Raw genomic sequence first — 17,912 nt, 5'->3', positions numbered from 1 at the left:
AGGTGGTGTAAACACCCTTTGCTGTAGATATAGTATACCTATATCTAACCCTAAAATGGACACATATATTCCTATCAGTCACTCCTATGGCAGGCCTTATCAATCCCGAAGGCAGAGTGCTTGGAATTATGTGAGATGGTGCTCTGGCATGAGCTGAGCCCGTCTGCAGCTTGCGGAACCAAGTCCTAATAGCTGTTCCATGATAACGCTATACCATATACTCTTAAGTGCATTATCAACCTCGCGGGTTCAATGCCAATTCTGGTATAACATTATCAAAACATGTCGAGTAAGGTGTCATACGAATTGGAATACTACCCCCTCGCCAATTCTGGCGACGGGGTAGCATTCCACCCTTCTAGAGGGGCACGACATGTAAGTAACTGTGAACCCCGGTTAACTCGAGCCTTGGCATCACAAAATGGATGCTGCCACCACAGACACAAGTCTGACCTCCTGCTGCTAGGAGTCCTTCCAGCGAGGTAGGCTTAGACAAAGGGTTTCCTGCCTTGGGAGGTGCTAGCACAACCCCAGACAGGATTTTGTGTATTGGGTAGGATAGGCCTGAAAGGAATGAGACATGCCTGGGGCACACAAGGTGCCCTGTGCATACACCGGTTCAAACCAGTTGCTGGGGCATCCCTGCCCCAGCTCTGGTGCGAAAACCGGACAAAGGTTAGGGGGTGTAACCACCCCCCTTCCTGGTCCCACCCAGGGGAGGGACCTAGTCAGTAGTGCAGCCCCCTTTAGCAGGATAAAGGTAGGAGCTGGTCCCATTCCAAATTAGATTAATCCTGAACTACTCTATGTAGGAAGGTAGATCCCTGACTATGGTTGCCCCCAACTTTTTGCCTGGTGTTTTGATGGTTTTCTGACTTAGTTGACCTGGGGCCCTGCTATTCAGGACCCCAGGCCCACTGCTCTCTCTGTTAAAATGGATTCCATGTACCCTAGGTACATATCTAATTGGATACTGAGTCACCTTATCAGCCCCTGTACAGTGTACCTTAGGTACCCAGGGCATAGGTGCACACAGGGCCTACCAGGGGCTGCAGCATGTGTTATGCCACCCCTGGATGGCCATCCAAAACAGACACAACTGGCTGCTTGACAGCTGGGGCAAGGTGGTGTAATCACCAAACCTAAAATGGGCACACAGATCTCCTATCAGTCACTCCTATGGCAGGCCTTAACAATCCTGGAGGCAGAGTGCTTGGAATCGTGTGAGATAGTGCCCTGGCATGAGCTGAGCCTGTCTGCGGCCTTCGGGATCAATCCCATAGCCATTTCCCTGATAGCGTCAGACCATATACTCTTAAGTGCCTTATAATCCTCGCGGTTATGGTAACTTTGGTCTGACATTATCTAAACATGTCGTGTAAGGTGTCATACGCTTTGGAATACTACCCCCTCGCCAGTTCTGGCGACGGGGGTAGCATTCCACCCCTCTAGAGGGAGAAGACATGTTGGTAGCTGTAACCCCGGTTAAAGTTGAACACAACCTCAGCTCCACAAAATGGATGCTGCCACCGAGACACAAGTCTGCCCTCCTGCTGCTGGGAGTCCTTCCAGCGAGGGAGGCCTGGACAAAGGGTTTCCTGTCAGGGGCGGTGCCAGCACCATCCCAGACAGGATTTTGTGTATCCCAGGTAGGCAGGGCTGAAAGGAAGGTGACTGCAAGTGGCACCCCGGTGCTCAATGTGCATAGGCCGGCTCAAACCAGTTCCAGGGGCACACCAGCCCCTGAGCTGGGGAGAGACCGGACAAAGGAGAGGGGTGTAACCACACCCCTCCTGGTCCCACCCATGGGCAGGACCTAGTCGCGTGCCAGCCCTTTTTCTTAGGATAAAGGTAGGAGCAGGCCCCCTTCCCAAATTAGATAATTCTGAATCTTGACTACTTTCCACGAAAGAACTCGAACATTTCTGAAGACTCTCCCTTGTGGCTAAGGAGTAGCCACCCTGCACCAGCGGGCACCATCTAAGCGCATGCGGTTTGCTGTAAGTCCATCCTCCGGATCAAGACTGAACAGCTCGACGAGACCCGGATTCCCTGCCATCTCTGACCTCTACCTACATCATCAGCCCAGCTGAGATTCGTGGGTGAGACGAGACCTGAGGGACCGGCCATCATCAGAACCTGCACGACGCTTACCCAGCACGACCGCCGAGGGATCCTCGAGTGAGTGCTTTGGGGTTTGAGAAGCCCTAACCCTGAGCAGCTCCAGCACCGAAGTCCAGCCTCCCAGCATCCACGAGATCTGCGTGGGGCCCTTCTGCTCTTTGCTGCTGACCGCGTTGTCCGGCTACTTGCCTGCTGGCTTGTGGCCCTCCTGACGACGAACCACGACACTTCCATCGCTGGTCTGGTTGCTCCAGACTGGCCCTTGCTCCCCTCCAACAGAGGAGCACCCTGGACCCTCCTGGTCCACTCCAGACGCGATCTTGAGTCCAACGCGTGGGCTTGCCTTTGCCAAGGCTTGTTCAAATCATGGTTTCAGCAGCGCCGACAGCAGACACCTTCGTGGGACAGCTCGCCCCTCCATCCTGGTCGCCGACAACGCCTCCTGGTCAGAGAGACTGGAGAGCCCAGCGTCGCCCACTCACCTGGTCGAGGTGACTTCGTCCGGTGCCATCCTGGTGCCCATCTGATCACTGGCTAGTGATCAAGAACTGAGTCCCCTCTGCTTTCAGGTCATCTTCAACTCCGATCCAGGCTTGGATCCCATCGAACTTCATCACTGGTCGCCTGCCAGCAACTTCTTCTTTCAGGCTCCATAGACTGTAACGAGGATTCCCGACGTCTTTTGAACCCTATGCAGCCGCAGCCCCTGGGCTAGGTAACTCGAGCATTTCGGTGCTCCAACGTAGGTTCACTATCTAAGTGTCCAGATCCTTTTTCGTTTTCAGCCTAACTAGTCGGATTCGTCCGATAACACTAACTTTAGAAACGCTAGCATCCCTAGACTTCTTCCCGCATCCCGCGTGAGAGTGCACACTCTGCACCCGATCTCCCTAGGCCTCCTGCTCCTAACCTTAGGGTTCAGTAGTGTAGTCCTAGCGATCCTGAAGCCTCTGGATCCTGTTACTTACCTGCTAGCATTTCGCATTCCACTTTTGTAGTATATGGTTTTTCGTGCCCCTCGGGCATTTGTGTAAATTGTGCAACTTAAAGTGTTTTCTAAAGAGTTTTGTATTGTGCTTAGCTCCCTGACTCAAAGAGTTCAGGGTAGTCTTGTTATAAATAAATATACTTTATTTTCATAACAACTTGTGTGGTGTCCTTTCACTTGGTGTTCAAGGGGTAAATGTGGTGGTAAAACAGCTGGCTTAACATGCCCTCTAGAGTTTAGCCTAAAGACTGCTCTTGTCCATGCTACTAGGATAGCTGGTCTATCAGGTTGACTTACAACCAATCATCAATAAGGGTTGTTTGGTATGATACAAAGTGATCACTAGAATAGTGAGCACTATATATCAGGCCAACTTCTCACACTCTACAAGAAGAAACTCTGGACTTCGACGTTCTGCTCCACAGAAGACTGAAGAAATCTCCCTTGTGGGCAAGGAGTGTCAACCCTGCAACTGCAGGCACCATCAAGCGTCCAGCGTCTTCACTTTGTGGTCTTCCCTCGGGGTGCGACGAGACACGTGGGACCGGCCACCTTGAAAGAAACTGCACTTCGCTTCCAGCACGACTCCCGAGGTAAACTCGACCAAGTGCTTTGGGGATTGAGAAGCCCCAGACCCGAGCAGCTCCTGCAACGAAGATAAGCCCTCCAGCTTCCACGAGATCTGCGTGGGGCCCTTCTGCTTGTTTGCTGCTCGACGCGTTGTCTGGTCACTGGTCGGCTGGCTAGTGGCCTCCTAGACGACGAACCTTGAAATCTTCACTGCTGGTCTGGTTGCTCCAGACTGGCTATTGCTCCCTTCCAAAAGAGGGGCACCCCGGACTCTCCTAGTCCGCACCAGACGCCTTTTCCACTCACCGCGTGGGTTGCCTTTGCCAAGGCCCGTTGACGCCGAATCCGGAACAGACACCGCCGACAGCGAGAGCCTGCGTGGGACAGCTTGTGCCTCCATCCTGGTCGTCCAAGACACCTCCTGGTCCACGTGGCTGCAGAGTCAAGCGTCCACTCTTCACTTGATAGCGACAACATCTGGTTCCTTCCTGGTTCCACTCCAGTCACTGGCTAGTGACTTTGAACATTGTCCCCTCTGCTTTCAGGTCTTCAGCATCTCTGATCCATCCTTGGATCACGCCGGACATCTTCCTCCTGGTCGCCTGCAGCATCTTTTCTTTCAGGCTCCATTGACTTCAACGCAGAAACCAGACACGACTTCGCACCTATGCACCCGCAGCCCGTGGGTGAGGTAACGAGAGCATTTCGGTGCTCAAGGGTAGATTGACTCTCCTAGTGTCCAGTTCCACAGTCGTTTTAGTCCTAACTAGTCAGGATTGTCCGTACTTACCTTTTTTCTTGAACTGTACTGTCCATAGACGTTGTTACGCATCTCGCGTGTGAGTTCACACTCTGCACACGCGTTCCGTGGGCCTCCTATTACTTACCTAGAGTTAGTGTAGCGTGGTCCCAACGATCCTACAGCCTCTGGACAGCTCCATTCCTTCTATCGACTCTCACATTCCATTTACTTAGTATATAGTTTGCCGTGCCCCTAGGGCACCATTGTAATTTTGTGCAACTTGTCGTATTTTTTCTAAGAGATTGTCATGTGCTTAGCCCTCTGATCTCATAAAGAGTTCAGAGGTGTTTGTTATTAATAAATATATTGTTTATTTTCATAACAACCTGTGTGGTGTCCTTTCATCTGGTATTCAAGGGGTTATATTGTGGTAAAACAGCTGGCTTCACATGCCAAAAGAGTTTAGCCTAAGACTGCTTTGTCCATGCTACCATTAGGATAGCTGGTCTATAAGGTTGACTTACAACCAATCACCATAAGGGTTGTTTGGACTGATACAAGGTGATCACTAGAACTAGTGAGCATCATATATCAGGCCAACTTCTCACACATAGGGCTTTGAAATTGACTCTCTCCCGGACTGGCACCAATGGAGTGATCTCAAGGCTGGTTTGGCTGAATAATGTTTAGGAATGCCTAATAGAAGTCTAACTGCCCAGTTTTGTATAGTCTGAAGTTTGGAGAGAGTAGCAGCGGGGGCACCCAGATAAAGGGCGTTCGCATAGTCCAACCGGGACAGGATAAGGGCCTGCACCATAATTTTTCTTGCCTGGAAAGGAAGGTGGGGGAAGAACCTTCCGAATCGTTTTCAGGATACCATAGCACGTGACTGCCATCTTACGTGCTTGTACTTAAATGTGAGGTATTGATCGATCCAAACACCCAAGCTTTTTAACTGGGTCTTGGGGATGGGAATTAAGCCGAGAGAGGTCGGCCAGATTGCATTTAGATCGAAGGGAGAACGATTGCCCAGAATCATAACTTCGCTTTTTTCCCCCATTCAGTTTCAGGAAGGACTCATTCATCCAGTTGGCGATTTCTTCCAAGCATGGACGCAGACTGGGAGGGGAGCTTTCGGCTCTGTTAAGCCTATTCACAAGTTGTGTGTCATCTACATAAGTGACTATGTGTACTCCAAAAGGTGATACCACCCCTGCTAGGGAGCACGTGTAAACGTTAAATAAGGTGGGACTCAGGGAAGATCCCTGAAGTACTCCACAAAAAAGGGGCTTCTGCTTAAGTTCACCTCATTGACAAAGACCTGGAAGGATCTATTACACAGGAAAGACTGTAACCATGATAGAGCAGTTCCGGTAACACCCAGTTTTCTGAGTCTGTGGACCAAGATGCGATGGTTTACTGTGTCAAAGGCGTGCTAGGGAGAAGGACCAGCAGTGCCTCCAGAGTCCACTATCTTTGACTCTTCCACTACTGAGAGCAAAGCCGTTTCTGTTCCCTGAAGGGGATGGAAACCTGTCTGGGACCGATGCAGAAGTCTGTGAGTCTCTAGGAATGAGGATAATATCGAGTTGAAATGTTTTTCAGCAATTTTGCTAACCACTGGAAGCAGAGATATGGGGTGGTAGTTTCCGCAGTTAGAAGGATCAAGGCTAGGTTTTTTTTTTAAAGTGCCTTTACCATAGCTTCCTTCCATAAAAGAGGGACCACTCCAGAAGAGAATGAATAATAATAATAATAAATAATAATAAGATGTTAACCCCTTCACTGCGGCGGCTATTCCGCCGCAGCGCTAAGGGGGAGGCGGGGCCGCGCGGCGGTCCCGTGCTCGTGACGGAACCACTCCGTCCCGGCCCTCGGGTGAGCTGTGCTTGTGATGGAACGGTTCCGTCACGGACCCGCCCGCCCATTAGAATGTCAGCGCAGGTGCGGAATTCGCGCCGCACAGGCGCGGCGAGCGGGCCGTGACGGTACCGTTCCGTCACCAGCACAGCCCATCCGTCACGGGCATGGGAGGGGTTAATCAATTCTAAAATGACTGGGGAAACACCTGCCACCTGTCTCAGTATCTTTAGAGGGGCCTGAGTCAGGAGGCTTTCTAACACAGGCATTTCCATCACCGGAATAGTGGCCATGGAGGGCTGATTACTACAGGTGTGGCGGGACAATGTACAGTCTTTAATAGGGGGAAAGGAGGTAAAAATAGTTTACATTTGATTGGAGAAGAACTCCGCTAAGTTGTTACACCGTGCACCTGATGTATTAGGGATAACTGGTGTAGGGAGAACTATGGAGAGAGTTTTGGCAATAAAAAAAATCTCACGGGCGTTGTTAGTTGCTGATAAGATTTTATTTTCGTAGTAGGCTGCCTGGGCTAATCTGATTTCGGCTTTGTGCAGATTAATGGTTTCTCTTTATTTAAGTTTCCTGTCAATCGAGAAGTTTTTTCTCTAATCTCTCTCAAGCTTTTTGCAAGTTTGTTTCAGGCCCCGAAGTTTGGCTGAGTACCATGGCTTCTGGTTACTTCCTATTTTGTATTGAGTCCTTTTAACAGGAATGAGCGCATCAGTGATTTTTGAAGCCAGTTGCTGAAGTTATCATTGGCCATAACAGCATCCAAAGAAGACACCGATCTGGTTTCTTGTAGTATTGTGGTCCAGTGTTCAATTGACAATTTAGGCAAGGGACGTACTTTGAGTAGATGGGTGTCGTGTGTGGGATCACGTGGGACGGTGCCCAGGTAATAGCATACCCATGGTACCTTTTACAAGGGACTTGCATGTGGCCAGAGAGTTGCCAATTGGGTTTTCAACAGTACAGTTTTAGGGAAAGAACAGGCTCTGGGAACCTGGATGGCAGGCACCCAGGGCACACTCAGTCAAATAGCATCAACATCAGACAAAAATGAAGGGGTAACCTTGCAAAAAGGGGGACTTTACAACACTCCTGAGTCAAGATCCCTTGCTCTGAGGCCAGAAACAAAAACCCATCCTGGGCGGAGGTGTCACACCTCCTCCCCGAGGATGAACACAGTGCTCGAGTGGGAAGCTTCAATCACCCACTTTTGGCGGAAAAACCAGCTGGGAAACTTAGTGAAAAAAGGAAGTGTGCCCCGTTTTGCCAACTCCACCCCTCAGGTGCTGGAGGCGACGTGTAGCACATTTTCCAATACCCACCATCTTAAAGATGGTGGGACTTATCGAGTCAGGGATAGGACTATGCCCCCCTCCCACATGAGGGTGGCATAATAGTGGATGTAAAACCAAAGGAAATGATGGACGGAGCGTTGACGATACAAGCACTCACCCCCAGTGAACTGATCTGGGTTTAATCCATCACCATTCTTTAGCCCACTCTGCCACCCCAGTTCAGACATGGCCATATGCAAATCAGTCTGACCCTGTGCCTCATGGGAACAGTCCAGCCCGAACTGCCAAGACGTGCCTTCCCTGGACCGGAAACAAGCTTCCCAGGACCGTTTTCTGGCATTGCAGCTGTCTTCAGCCGGGCTTGCTTGAATCCAGTGGCAAAGTGAGCAAGGGACTCACGTCTGAGCATACCCTGCCAACTTATGGCGAACAAAGCAAAACCAAAGGAAATGATGGACGGAGCGTTGACAATACAAGCACTCACCCCCAGTCACCTGATCTGGGTTTAATCCATCACCATTCTTTAGCCCACTCTGCCACCCCAGTTCAGACATAGCCATATGAAAATCAGTCTGACCCTATGCCTCATGGGAACAGTCCAGCCCGAACTGCCAAGCCATGCCTTCCCTGGACCGGAAACAAGCTTCCCAGGACCGGTTTCTGGTATTGCAGCCGTCTTCAGCCGGGCTTGCTTGAATCAAGTGGCAAAGTGAGCAAGGGACTCACGTCTGAGCATACCGTGCCAACTTATGGCGAACAAAGCCAAACCAAAGGAAATGATGGACGGAGCGTTGACAATACAAGCACTCACCCCCAGTCAACTGATCTGGGTTTAATCCATCACCATTCTTTAGCCCACTCTGCCACCCCAGTTCAGACATGGCCATAGTGGATGTAGACACCCTAGGTAATGAACGCATTGGTCCCTACCTATCCTTTCCCTTTAACACCCCAAAATCTAGCATTTAGTTGGCACCCCAAGACCATGAAATTAGATTCCGGATGACCTACGAAACCCCCCAGGAAGAACGAAGTAGGACCAGTGAATGACTGTGCCAGTCTTGCCGGCCTGTCTGCTGCCTTTCACCCTTGCTACAAAAGTTGACTAGTCCTGCAAGCCCAGTGAACTGCAAAACCCTGGGAGGACTGCCTGCTTTCAACAAAGACTCTAAATCTCCAGTGTACAGTGTACCTGTACCGAAGAAACCAACTTTAAAGAAAAAGAACTCTGCCCCGAGGAACCAAGAAAGTTCCTCCAGACTCACCTCTGCACCAAAAACCCATGGCCAGAGTCCAAGTGGCCCACCAGAACTGCAAAGGATACCCAGAGATTCTGAACCAGAGTCCACCATGTGCTGACCCCTCCCAGACTCCACCTAGACACCTGCAGCCTCAATCAAAAGACTTCCCCTGACCGTGATCTGCCCAGTAAGCTGTTCCCGATTCCAATGGACACCACTGCACCCCTGCACCCGAAGCCCCTGGGCCTTGGAGAACCTTGGAGAGCTTGACCAACTGTGTCGCTACGTCTCCTAGCATCAGAACTTACCAGGGCAGCTGTGGGTTTTCTCCGTCCAACCTCCGGGCCCGAGCCTGCAGCCTTTCTCCACAACTGATCTCCCCATTGATTTACATTGAGCGCCCGGCGCTGTGTTGGTACTCTGCACCCGACCGCCCCTGTGCCGCTGAGGGTGTAAGTTTGGTGCTGCCTTGTGGGCCTACTTGTGCTTGGAAGGTTTGTTGTGCTGTTCCTCAGGAAGGGGTGTTGTAGAAGTCATATGAAGGCTGGAAACCACTGGGTCTCAAAGCGATCTACAGTTGGGAATCCATTTGTTGGATTTTAATGCCCTCACACCCCCTCTCAGGTGTCATGCTTCATCATATGGGCTGCTCCTCGTTGGGTCGGCGGTGCAATACCCAACGGGCTCACCTCAAAGAGGGGCACTTAACCGGAGATCTTCTATCCAACAGCCGTATGGTGAAGTAAAGGTGTGGGGCCAGAGGAGTGTAGACGTGGTAGTGAGTTTAAAATGGGGCTGGGCATGCCTGAGGTTACTTTTATTCTGGTGGGTCTCCTGTCCTAATTAAAAGCAGTGTAACCGGCGCTCATTGGAGTAAATTGTCTCCTATTTATGTGTCAGTTAGTGAAAAATAACGGTCAACATGTTTCTCGCATTTGTGTCAATTAACTCTCGATTCTTCAGAACCATAAGGAAGGAAACTATCTACACAAAGACATTTTTATATAGAAGGTTCATCAAAATCACAGTAGAGAGGTGTCTAATGTGTCAATATACTAGTGATGAGCTGGATCTACCTGTATTCGACAGACAAGGATGCATAAATTTCAGGTATATACATTGATAAACTATTTCAACTATTTAAACTATTTCAAACAATTCCTGTGAAGACTTCAAACTCGATTAAAGAATAATCAGTGGTGAGCGCAACTAATGCTTGAGGACAATAAAAGTGATAAAAAACATGGTGGTGGAATCCCACAGTGAGCTATGGTGGTTCAATGCCCCTGTGGAATATAAATAGTGGCAGCAGAGAAAACATACAGGACTCACCCTAATTGTGTGAAGGGCTACCAAAAGGAGCACGATATTTTTTGTCAATCCGCTGTAGCACGGCAGGCACAGAAGCAGGATTTTTCATTACCTTAATGCCCTCCTTCCATATGTAGTCTATAATAGGAATGGCCCTGGACACCTTCCTTGTTTCTTCTTTAAAATCGTGGGAAAGCACTCAGACTGATCCACTGTTACTGATAGCTGAAACCTACTGGCAGCCCGCTGCATAAGGTTATGAAACCCACCTATGTCTTCTGGTGGTGAATCTGAAGGCTGTGGAGTTGGTGGAGATGGCATGGGGATAATATAAGAATCCCACGGATCCACAGGAGGATTATCTGGTAGCTCGCCTTCTTCTACTTCTTCATCCGAAGAAGTGTCTGGAGTCTGAGTGGGCAAAAGAGGTTGCTGAGGTTCCGTGACTGGAGACCTAGGTGTTGGGATCTCAGGCTGAGGAATAGGGTCCGGAACTGCTGCAGGTTGAGGTGGAGAAACAACCTGCTGTGGTGGAAAGCGTTGTCTGTAGTCTACTAACATGGCTTGTAAGTCCTGAATGAGACCCGGTGGTAGATGGCTGGACTCTGAAGCCCGAGACTGTCTCTGGTATGCTGTACGATAAGGAACCACGATGTCCTCTTGATAGTAATGCTCCATGTATTCATCATCCTCCTCATCATCTTGACACAGTTTAATTCTGAAGGATGGTGAGCTATCCCAAATGCTCCTTCGTTGTCATCATCATCATAATCATCCTCCTCTTCATGAGCATAAGTCTCAAGGAGGTGAGAAGGCATAAGCGGTGAAATATAGGAGCATTCTTGCCTTTGGTAAGATCTCAGTTGAAAAGCCTTTGAGGAAATAGGTGTAGAAAATGCTTGAACTGTAACTGGAGGCTTTATAGCAGCAGTGTCCATTGACAGCCCTGATCTTTTGACTGGGTAGGAGTGTTCTGCTTAATTCAGATACTCTGTCCATCACCACCCCCTTTTGAATCGGTGGCTCTTTAGACAATGGAGATTCAATCGTCGCCATAGGGCTCTCGATGGCAGACGTCGTCGACGGAACAATAGTCGACGGACTCAGCAGAACTCGACGTCGATGGGATCATCATCGACGAGATCACGGTCGACTGACACGTCGTCGACGGAACGGTCGTCGATGGGCTTGACTTCTTCGTCCACGGGACGGTCGTCGACGGAACCTCAGATGTCTTCGACGACGATGGAGGCTTCGTCGACAGTACCTTAGTTGACGAGTGTTTAGACTTAGGGCTTCTGCCTTTTATTGCCCTTCAGTCCTCTCCCGCTTTGGCTGATTGAGCTGAGAGGGAGTCTGTTTATTTTCAGGCAGATCGTGCTGTCCCACTTCAAATTTCTTTCTTCACTGCAGTGCCATTTTACGGGAGCCTCTCTGCACCCGTCTGCGTCCAGACAGCACCAGAGATGCTGCCTGTTTTGAGCCTCATCAGAGCACTACCATGGTAAGATGCTGTTCTCATGCCCAACATATGGGTCTTCAGTTAACAGGCTCCAAGGGTGCTAGTCAGACTAAGTTGAATGCCTACAATAGTGCAGTCAGTGACTGCCTGTAGGAAGATGGCTTTGTATAAACAATACCAAAGTAAGGAATAGTGTTCACAGAGTTTAGGGAGTCCCCAAAGGTATAGCAGAGGCTAAATCAGGTAAGTACTAACAGCTCTCTTTGTGGTAGCTTGGGCAAGCAGTTAGGCTTATCCAGAGGGTGTGTTAAGCATTTATTATATTCAATCAATTAAGACTGATGGCACACACTCAGAGACAGAATCCATACCAATTGGGTACGAAAAAAAAGGTATACATGTGTTTTATTTCTAGAACCAAGCAGGACTTGGTACAGGTAGGTAAAATATACTTTCAATTGTAAACCTTTAAACATAAATGCAATTGGGAAAGGATCTGCAGTTGTTACAGGTTGGTATGGTTTTAAAAAGCAGGTTATAGTACACAGTAATTACTTTTAGAATAAGTTGTGATTACTTTCAGATTACATTGAGTACTCTGGGTGGTATGCAGTGGATATGCAGAACTTCACAGCGGGTGGGTGCATTATGGGTACATTTTTGCTCACGGTATCACTTGTAGGGCATAAATGCTGGTGTTCTATACTTAAGATATGCTGAAACCATGTGGAACTTTTGTATTTCCCACGGACTAAGGTTATTAAAAATGTACCCTGGCATTTATGCAATTAAGGATCCCCAAGCAAAGAGATATTTTTGCCTAAAGGTACTTTAAAACTACAAAGTAAGAGTGTAACGAAATGAGGTGCTCACCTGATGAAGCGTCAGATGCACAAAAACACAGCTGTTTACAATAGCCTCCCTGTGAGATGGAGTTTGAGGCAGTTTGTCATACACAGCTGGCATGTAGTCTGGAACAATGTAGTTGGGTTTCTCAAGATCCATTTTACTGGTAAATTCTTTGCCAACTTGATACAGGGCTTCAGTGGACCAATCGCCAAACCAATTAAGCACACATCTGGAATAACAAAACTCGAGTGGTTAGTAAACAATGAAAACATCAAATCTATCATAAAAAAAGGTAGTCAGAAGTGATCATTTAGAAGATTAGACTCCTGTATATTTATCCTGGGCAGTAGCTGTCACAACACTTTATGCATTTTTCAACACTTCATAGCATTTTTCACAAGAGCCGCACACATTTACACTACGAATACACAAATAAACAACAACATCTCGTTCTCAAAAGAAATTGTACATTCCTATTGCCAACAGATCATCTTGTGGGCATTGCCATCTCAAACTAAATGCAACTCAGTACACTAGGGTGTGTGAATTTTGAGTGATTATCAAAACAATGATACATTAATAAAACAAACAAATAATTCGACAATTGCGGTTCGCATGAGAATCCAGACATTACGTAAAGTTGTGCACAGAGCTCAGAAGTGATTAAGCAAATATTCAGAAAAAGCGCAAACACAATAACCCTGTAGACGCTATTCCAGTCTTCCCAAAATTAGATTAACCCCTTCGATGCTGATGACGAGCTCAGCTCGTCATCAGCTACGGCGCTCGTGTGCTGATGACGAGCTGAGCTCGTCATGTAAAGCGGTTTTTTGAATTTTCCAGCACACAGCGGGAAAATGCACCGCATCGATGCGGTTAAAGGTCTTAATACATAAAATATTTTGACTGAAATTACAGACAGCTTAACTTGATATAGGAAAGAATAGTAGGCATTCTAACAATGTTATGATTATAAAAATATAATAGTGGAGAATGTTTGAAAGTGTTTTTTTCCGAACGGCTTTATATAGTTTTAACACGATTCTTAAGGAAGATCTTTTCTCTCAACCGGATCACCATACCAGACAAAAGAAGAAAACAAAGGCTTAGAAACAACTTTGAAAATCAATGTTTGTGGCATCTGTAAATAGTCATACACATCGGCTTCTCTTCAACATCACCTACAAATGTACTGAATGCGCCTGGTCGACAACAACTACTTTGAGCATTCTGTTGCCAATATCAGTTTTCCTCAGAATGGGATCAATTTATTCACTTGCCGACCAGACAGCTCATAACCCAGTTAACCAGGATGGCTCACATATCAACACTGCTCAACTTGTCAACACAACTTCTGTTGAAAATGGATCCAAATGTGAGATCACATTTAATTTTAACAGTAACTCGCCTGCCCACCTTATCTGTCTTATGATGATTCGCATTCTAGAAAGGAGGTGCTGGGTGAAGTTTATCTAAGAAAGACAATTCTAGGTCTGGTATGATTCTCTGTTCTGCTTTTCTAAGTGGAAACCAAGGATCTGCATAAGAACTGTGCAGAGAGCACTTGCAGACTCACTGTCTAAAGGAGAAAGCAGGTCAAGCCAGGATGTCATGAAATATTTGATGCAGTCGAGTTCTGCTCCTCTTTTTTGCCACATTGGGTGCAATGAGCATCAGTCAATGTCCTGCTCATGTTTATCCCACTTAAAGCTACCACCCACACAGACAGCTTCTTGCTATATCACTGGAGAACAAAATCATAATCACAGCATCCCCATTGGCACCTAAACAATGCACACATTCATTTCCTATCCATAAGAAATATGTTACTTATCGTGTAACCATCAATTAGTAGTGTGTAGTGCTGTAGATTCATATGCTTAGCATATCCTTCCATCAAGCGTTGGGCTGAAACACTTGCAAGTTATTTTTTTCTTCAAAGGGGTCTTTGAGTCACAAGATACACCAGCTCCTCCTCCAGTGTGTATCGCGCATCTTCTTCGGCTCCTTTGTTAGACTGTTTTTGGCTTAACAGGTGAGCGTAAGGAATAGGAGAAATATAGTGGTAGCAGAGATAAACATGCATAGAAAAGTATAATGTTCGGTATCTTAAGTAGACTACAACATACTTCAACCAAAAGTCTCCGGGGTGGAGGGTAGATGCATATGAACCTACAGCACTAAACGGTATGAATAGATGCTTAAAGGGTAAGTAACATTCCATTTGTAGCATGTGTTCGTTGTAGATAAATAGGCTTAGCATTGAATGTAAAGCAGTGCTCCCATACGCATGGGCTACCAATTGGTTGAAGTAGATGTTTAAAAAAGAGTTTTAGGTACAGCCTGACCCCTTAGCTTGGTGATTGGTTAAGACATCTACACAATAGTGCGTTGTGAACGTATGTGGGTTACTCCATGAAGATGCTTTACAAATATCCTCTATTGGTATATTTCCAAAAAAAGCCATAGTAGCTCCCTGTTTACGTGTGGAATTAGATCATTGAGGGATTGTAAATACCCTTTTTGCTTTGCAGTAACAAGTTGGAATGCATTTGACTATCCATTTAGCAATTCATGCTTTATGTGTGCACCTTGTTGTGGCTTTGTAAATGGGACAAAGATTTGTGTTTTCTTGAAGGGTTTGGTTCTGTCTATGTAGAACATTATAGCCCTTTAAACATCACGTGTATGTAGCACTATTTCTGCTACTGATTCTGTGTTAGGAAAAACACTGGTGGCTCTATAGTCTGGCTTGTGTGAAAAGCTGACACAACCTTTGGAAGAAACTTTGGCTCTGTATGCAATACAGATTGTGTTGAGAACATTTTGAAGAATGGTTCTTGTAGAGTAAGTGCTTGTAGTTTACTTATCTTTCTGAGGGACGTGATTGCAACTAGGAAAGCAACTTTCAATGTTAGGAATTGAAGTTCATGAGTGAAGTGGTTCAAATGGTGGTACCATAAGCCTGGTAAGGTCAATGAAAATAAGTTAGTTACTTACCTGTAAACCGTGGTTCTCCGGTATTGGTATTTTTTATAGATTCACATGCTTGAATCATTCCCCGTCGAAGTGGAAGTCCCACAGTACATTAAAAGCAACAAGTAATGACTTTAACATTAAAGTTAATAGAGAAAAAACATTCAGTTTAATATTTCATCCTAGTCTTTAGGAATGGTCCAAATTCCAGCCAATCAGGCGACAGCACCCTCTAGAACCCTCTCCACAGAGGATCCAGGATCTCAAATTTCCGAGCACAAGTGGAATTTAAGCATGTAAAAAGAATAACCAAAGGAGCCTCTATGGAGAGGATGGTAGGTCGCATGTGAATCTACGAAAGATACCAACACTGGAGAACCACAGTTTACAGGTAAGTACATTGGTTTCATTGTCCTTACCAGGCTTGGGGGATCACCATTTGAACCACTTCACTTATGAACTTTAATTCCTATAGATTTAATTTTAATAAATGTAATTTATTCACCGACATCGGGGAAGGCGGCAACTCCGAAACGCGTCTGTTGGTGCGGGGGAGGTTACGCACATTATGACTACTGATATATATATATATATATATGTTATACAATATGCCCGAAGCATTGAGAGAGCACTCCCAGCGCTCTCACCATCTGGCTTCGGAATTCTGCAGTCTTTGTATTTCAAGATTTGCATATTTTACCTTTGCCAACGCGTTTCAGGGATCCAAGACCCTCCTTCATGGGCTGCTGAAATTACACACCAAAAGCTCACTAATCATTTCCAACCTTCTTTATTCAATTTCCAGCTCACAGTGGGTGTTTGCTAAGTGCAAACCTTCATAGATGCATTCTGGGACATACAGTTCTTAGTATGAGCAAAACATTAATTTTCCTTTGTAGGTTTGACGTGCAGTTATCGTAGAACATAAATCCACACGGCAGCCCAGCCGTGTAAATGAGCACCCTCGTGAGTTTAGAGGCTGTGGATTTGAATTATTAAAACTGGGACAGCGCAGGGCTCTGTGCTCTGTATGCACACTGAGCTCGTCCGGCATATTTCAAGAACCTACTAAGGACTTTCACAAGCTTGAACAAATGCACATCAAACCTACAAAGGAAAAGGAAAATGCTACTTACCAGTATGCATCTGTTCTTGGCATGTAGAGCTGCAGATTCTTACACTGTGCATTAGATCGCCACCTGGTGTTGGGCTCAGATGATTGCATGTTGTCGTCGTCTTGGAAGAAGTCTTTGTAGTCAGGAGGGCATCGGCTCCATCCTTAGATTGTTTTTCGCCAGGATGGGAAATGATGGAGTTAGTAGAAATAAAGAAGGGATGTCCATGCGTGTATATCTAATTAAGATAGAACTAGAACAGATACAGGCCGCGGGGAGGCAGGAGGGCGTGTAAGAATCTGCTGCTCTACATGCCAAGAACAGATGCATACTGGTAAGTAGCATTTTCCGCTCGAGGCATAGGAGGGGCAGATCTTACACTGTGCATCGATTGTACAGCAGTGTCTCCCCTAGCGGTGGTCACCTGTATCTGTTGCAATAGTTTGAAAGAGTTTTGAGGACAGCTTGGCCTACTGCAGCTTGCTGCTTAGCTGCTCATAAACACAATAGTGTTTAGTGAAGATGTGTGTTGTAGACCATGTTGCTGCCTTGCAGAGGTCTTCTAGGGGAATGTTCCCTAAGAAAGCCATGGAGGCTCCTAGTTTGCATGTGGAATGCGCTCTAGGAGGAACTGTTAATGTAAGTTTTGCTTTGTGATAGCATATTTGTATACATTTTACAATCCAACTTGCAATTCCTGCTTTAGAGATGGTGTTGCCTTTATGTGGTGGAGAGAAAGCTACAAACAGTTGCTTTGTTTTACGTAAGGATTTGGTCCTATCAATGTAATAGAGAACAGCTCTTTTTACATCTAGTATGTGTAGAGCTTTTTCTGCTACAGAGTCTGGGTTTTGAAAAAACACTGGCAAATCTGATTTAGATGAAAAGGAGTAATTACTTTAGGAAGGAATTTAGGATTAGTACGTAGAACCACCTTGTTACGGTGTAATTGTAAAAATGGTTCTTGTATAGTGAAAGCTTGAATCTCACTAGCTGTTTTCCATGTGAGAAATTGCAGTTCACACTTATGTAAAGGTTCAAAAGGGGGCCCCATGAGCCTTGTAAGGACAATGTTTAGGTTCCACTCTGGAGAGGGTGGTAACCTAGGAGGAATGATTCTATTTAATCCTTCCATAAAAGCTTTGATTGCAGGTACTCTAAATAACAACATATGTGGTCTGTTTTGTAGATATGCTGCAATGGCTGCAAGATGTAAACGTATAGATGAATATGCTAGATTACATCTATGTAGATGGAGAAGGTAGCAGATGATATTCTGGTTGGAAGCATCTAGAGGATACATTTGATTATTAGTGCAGTAAATGGTAAATCTCTTCCATTTTGCAGCATAGCAAGCTCTAGTAGTA

General features: G+C 46.5%; 1 protein-coding gene across 1 annotated transcript in view; it reads right to left on the bottom strand.

Moving 5' to 3' along the window:
• Positions 1-17,912, bottom strand: part of DYNC1H1 (dynein cytoplasmic 1 heavy chain 1) — a 1,596,152-nt gene that overhangs the window by 811,994 nt on the left and 766,246 nt on the right. Inside the window, exon 48 of the mRNA XM_078660192.1 lies at positions 12,479-12,683. Within this exon, the coding sequence (XP_078516318.1) occupies positions 12,479-12,683 (205 nt within the window). The remainder of the gene's footprint in view (positions 1-12,478; positions 12,684-17,912) is intronic.

Source organism: Lissotriton helveticus, chromosome 9 (genome assembly GCF_964261635.1).
Source record: "Lissotriton helveticus chromosome 9, aLisHel1.1, whole genome shotgun sequence".
NCBI lineage: Eukaryota > Metazoa > Chordata > Amphibia > Caudata > Salamandridae > Lissotriton > Lissotriton helveticus.
This window is presented reverse-complemented; position numbering and strand designations above follow the sequence as displayed.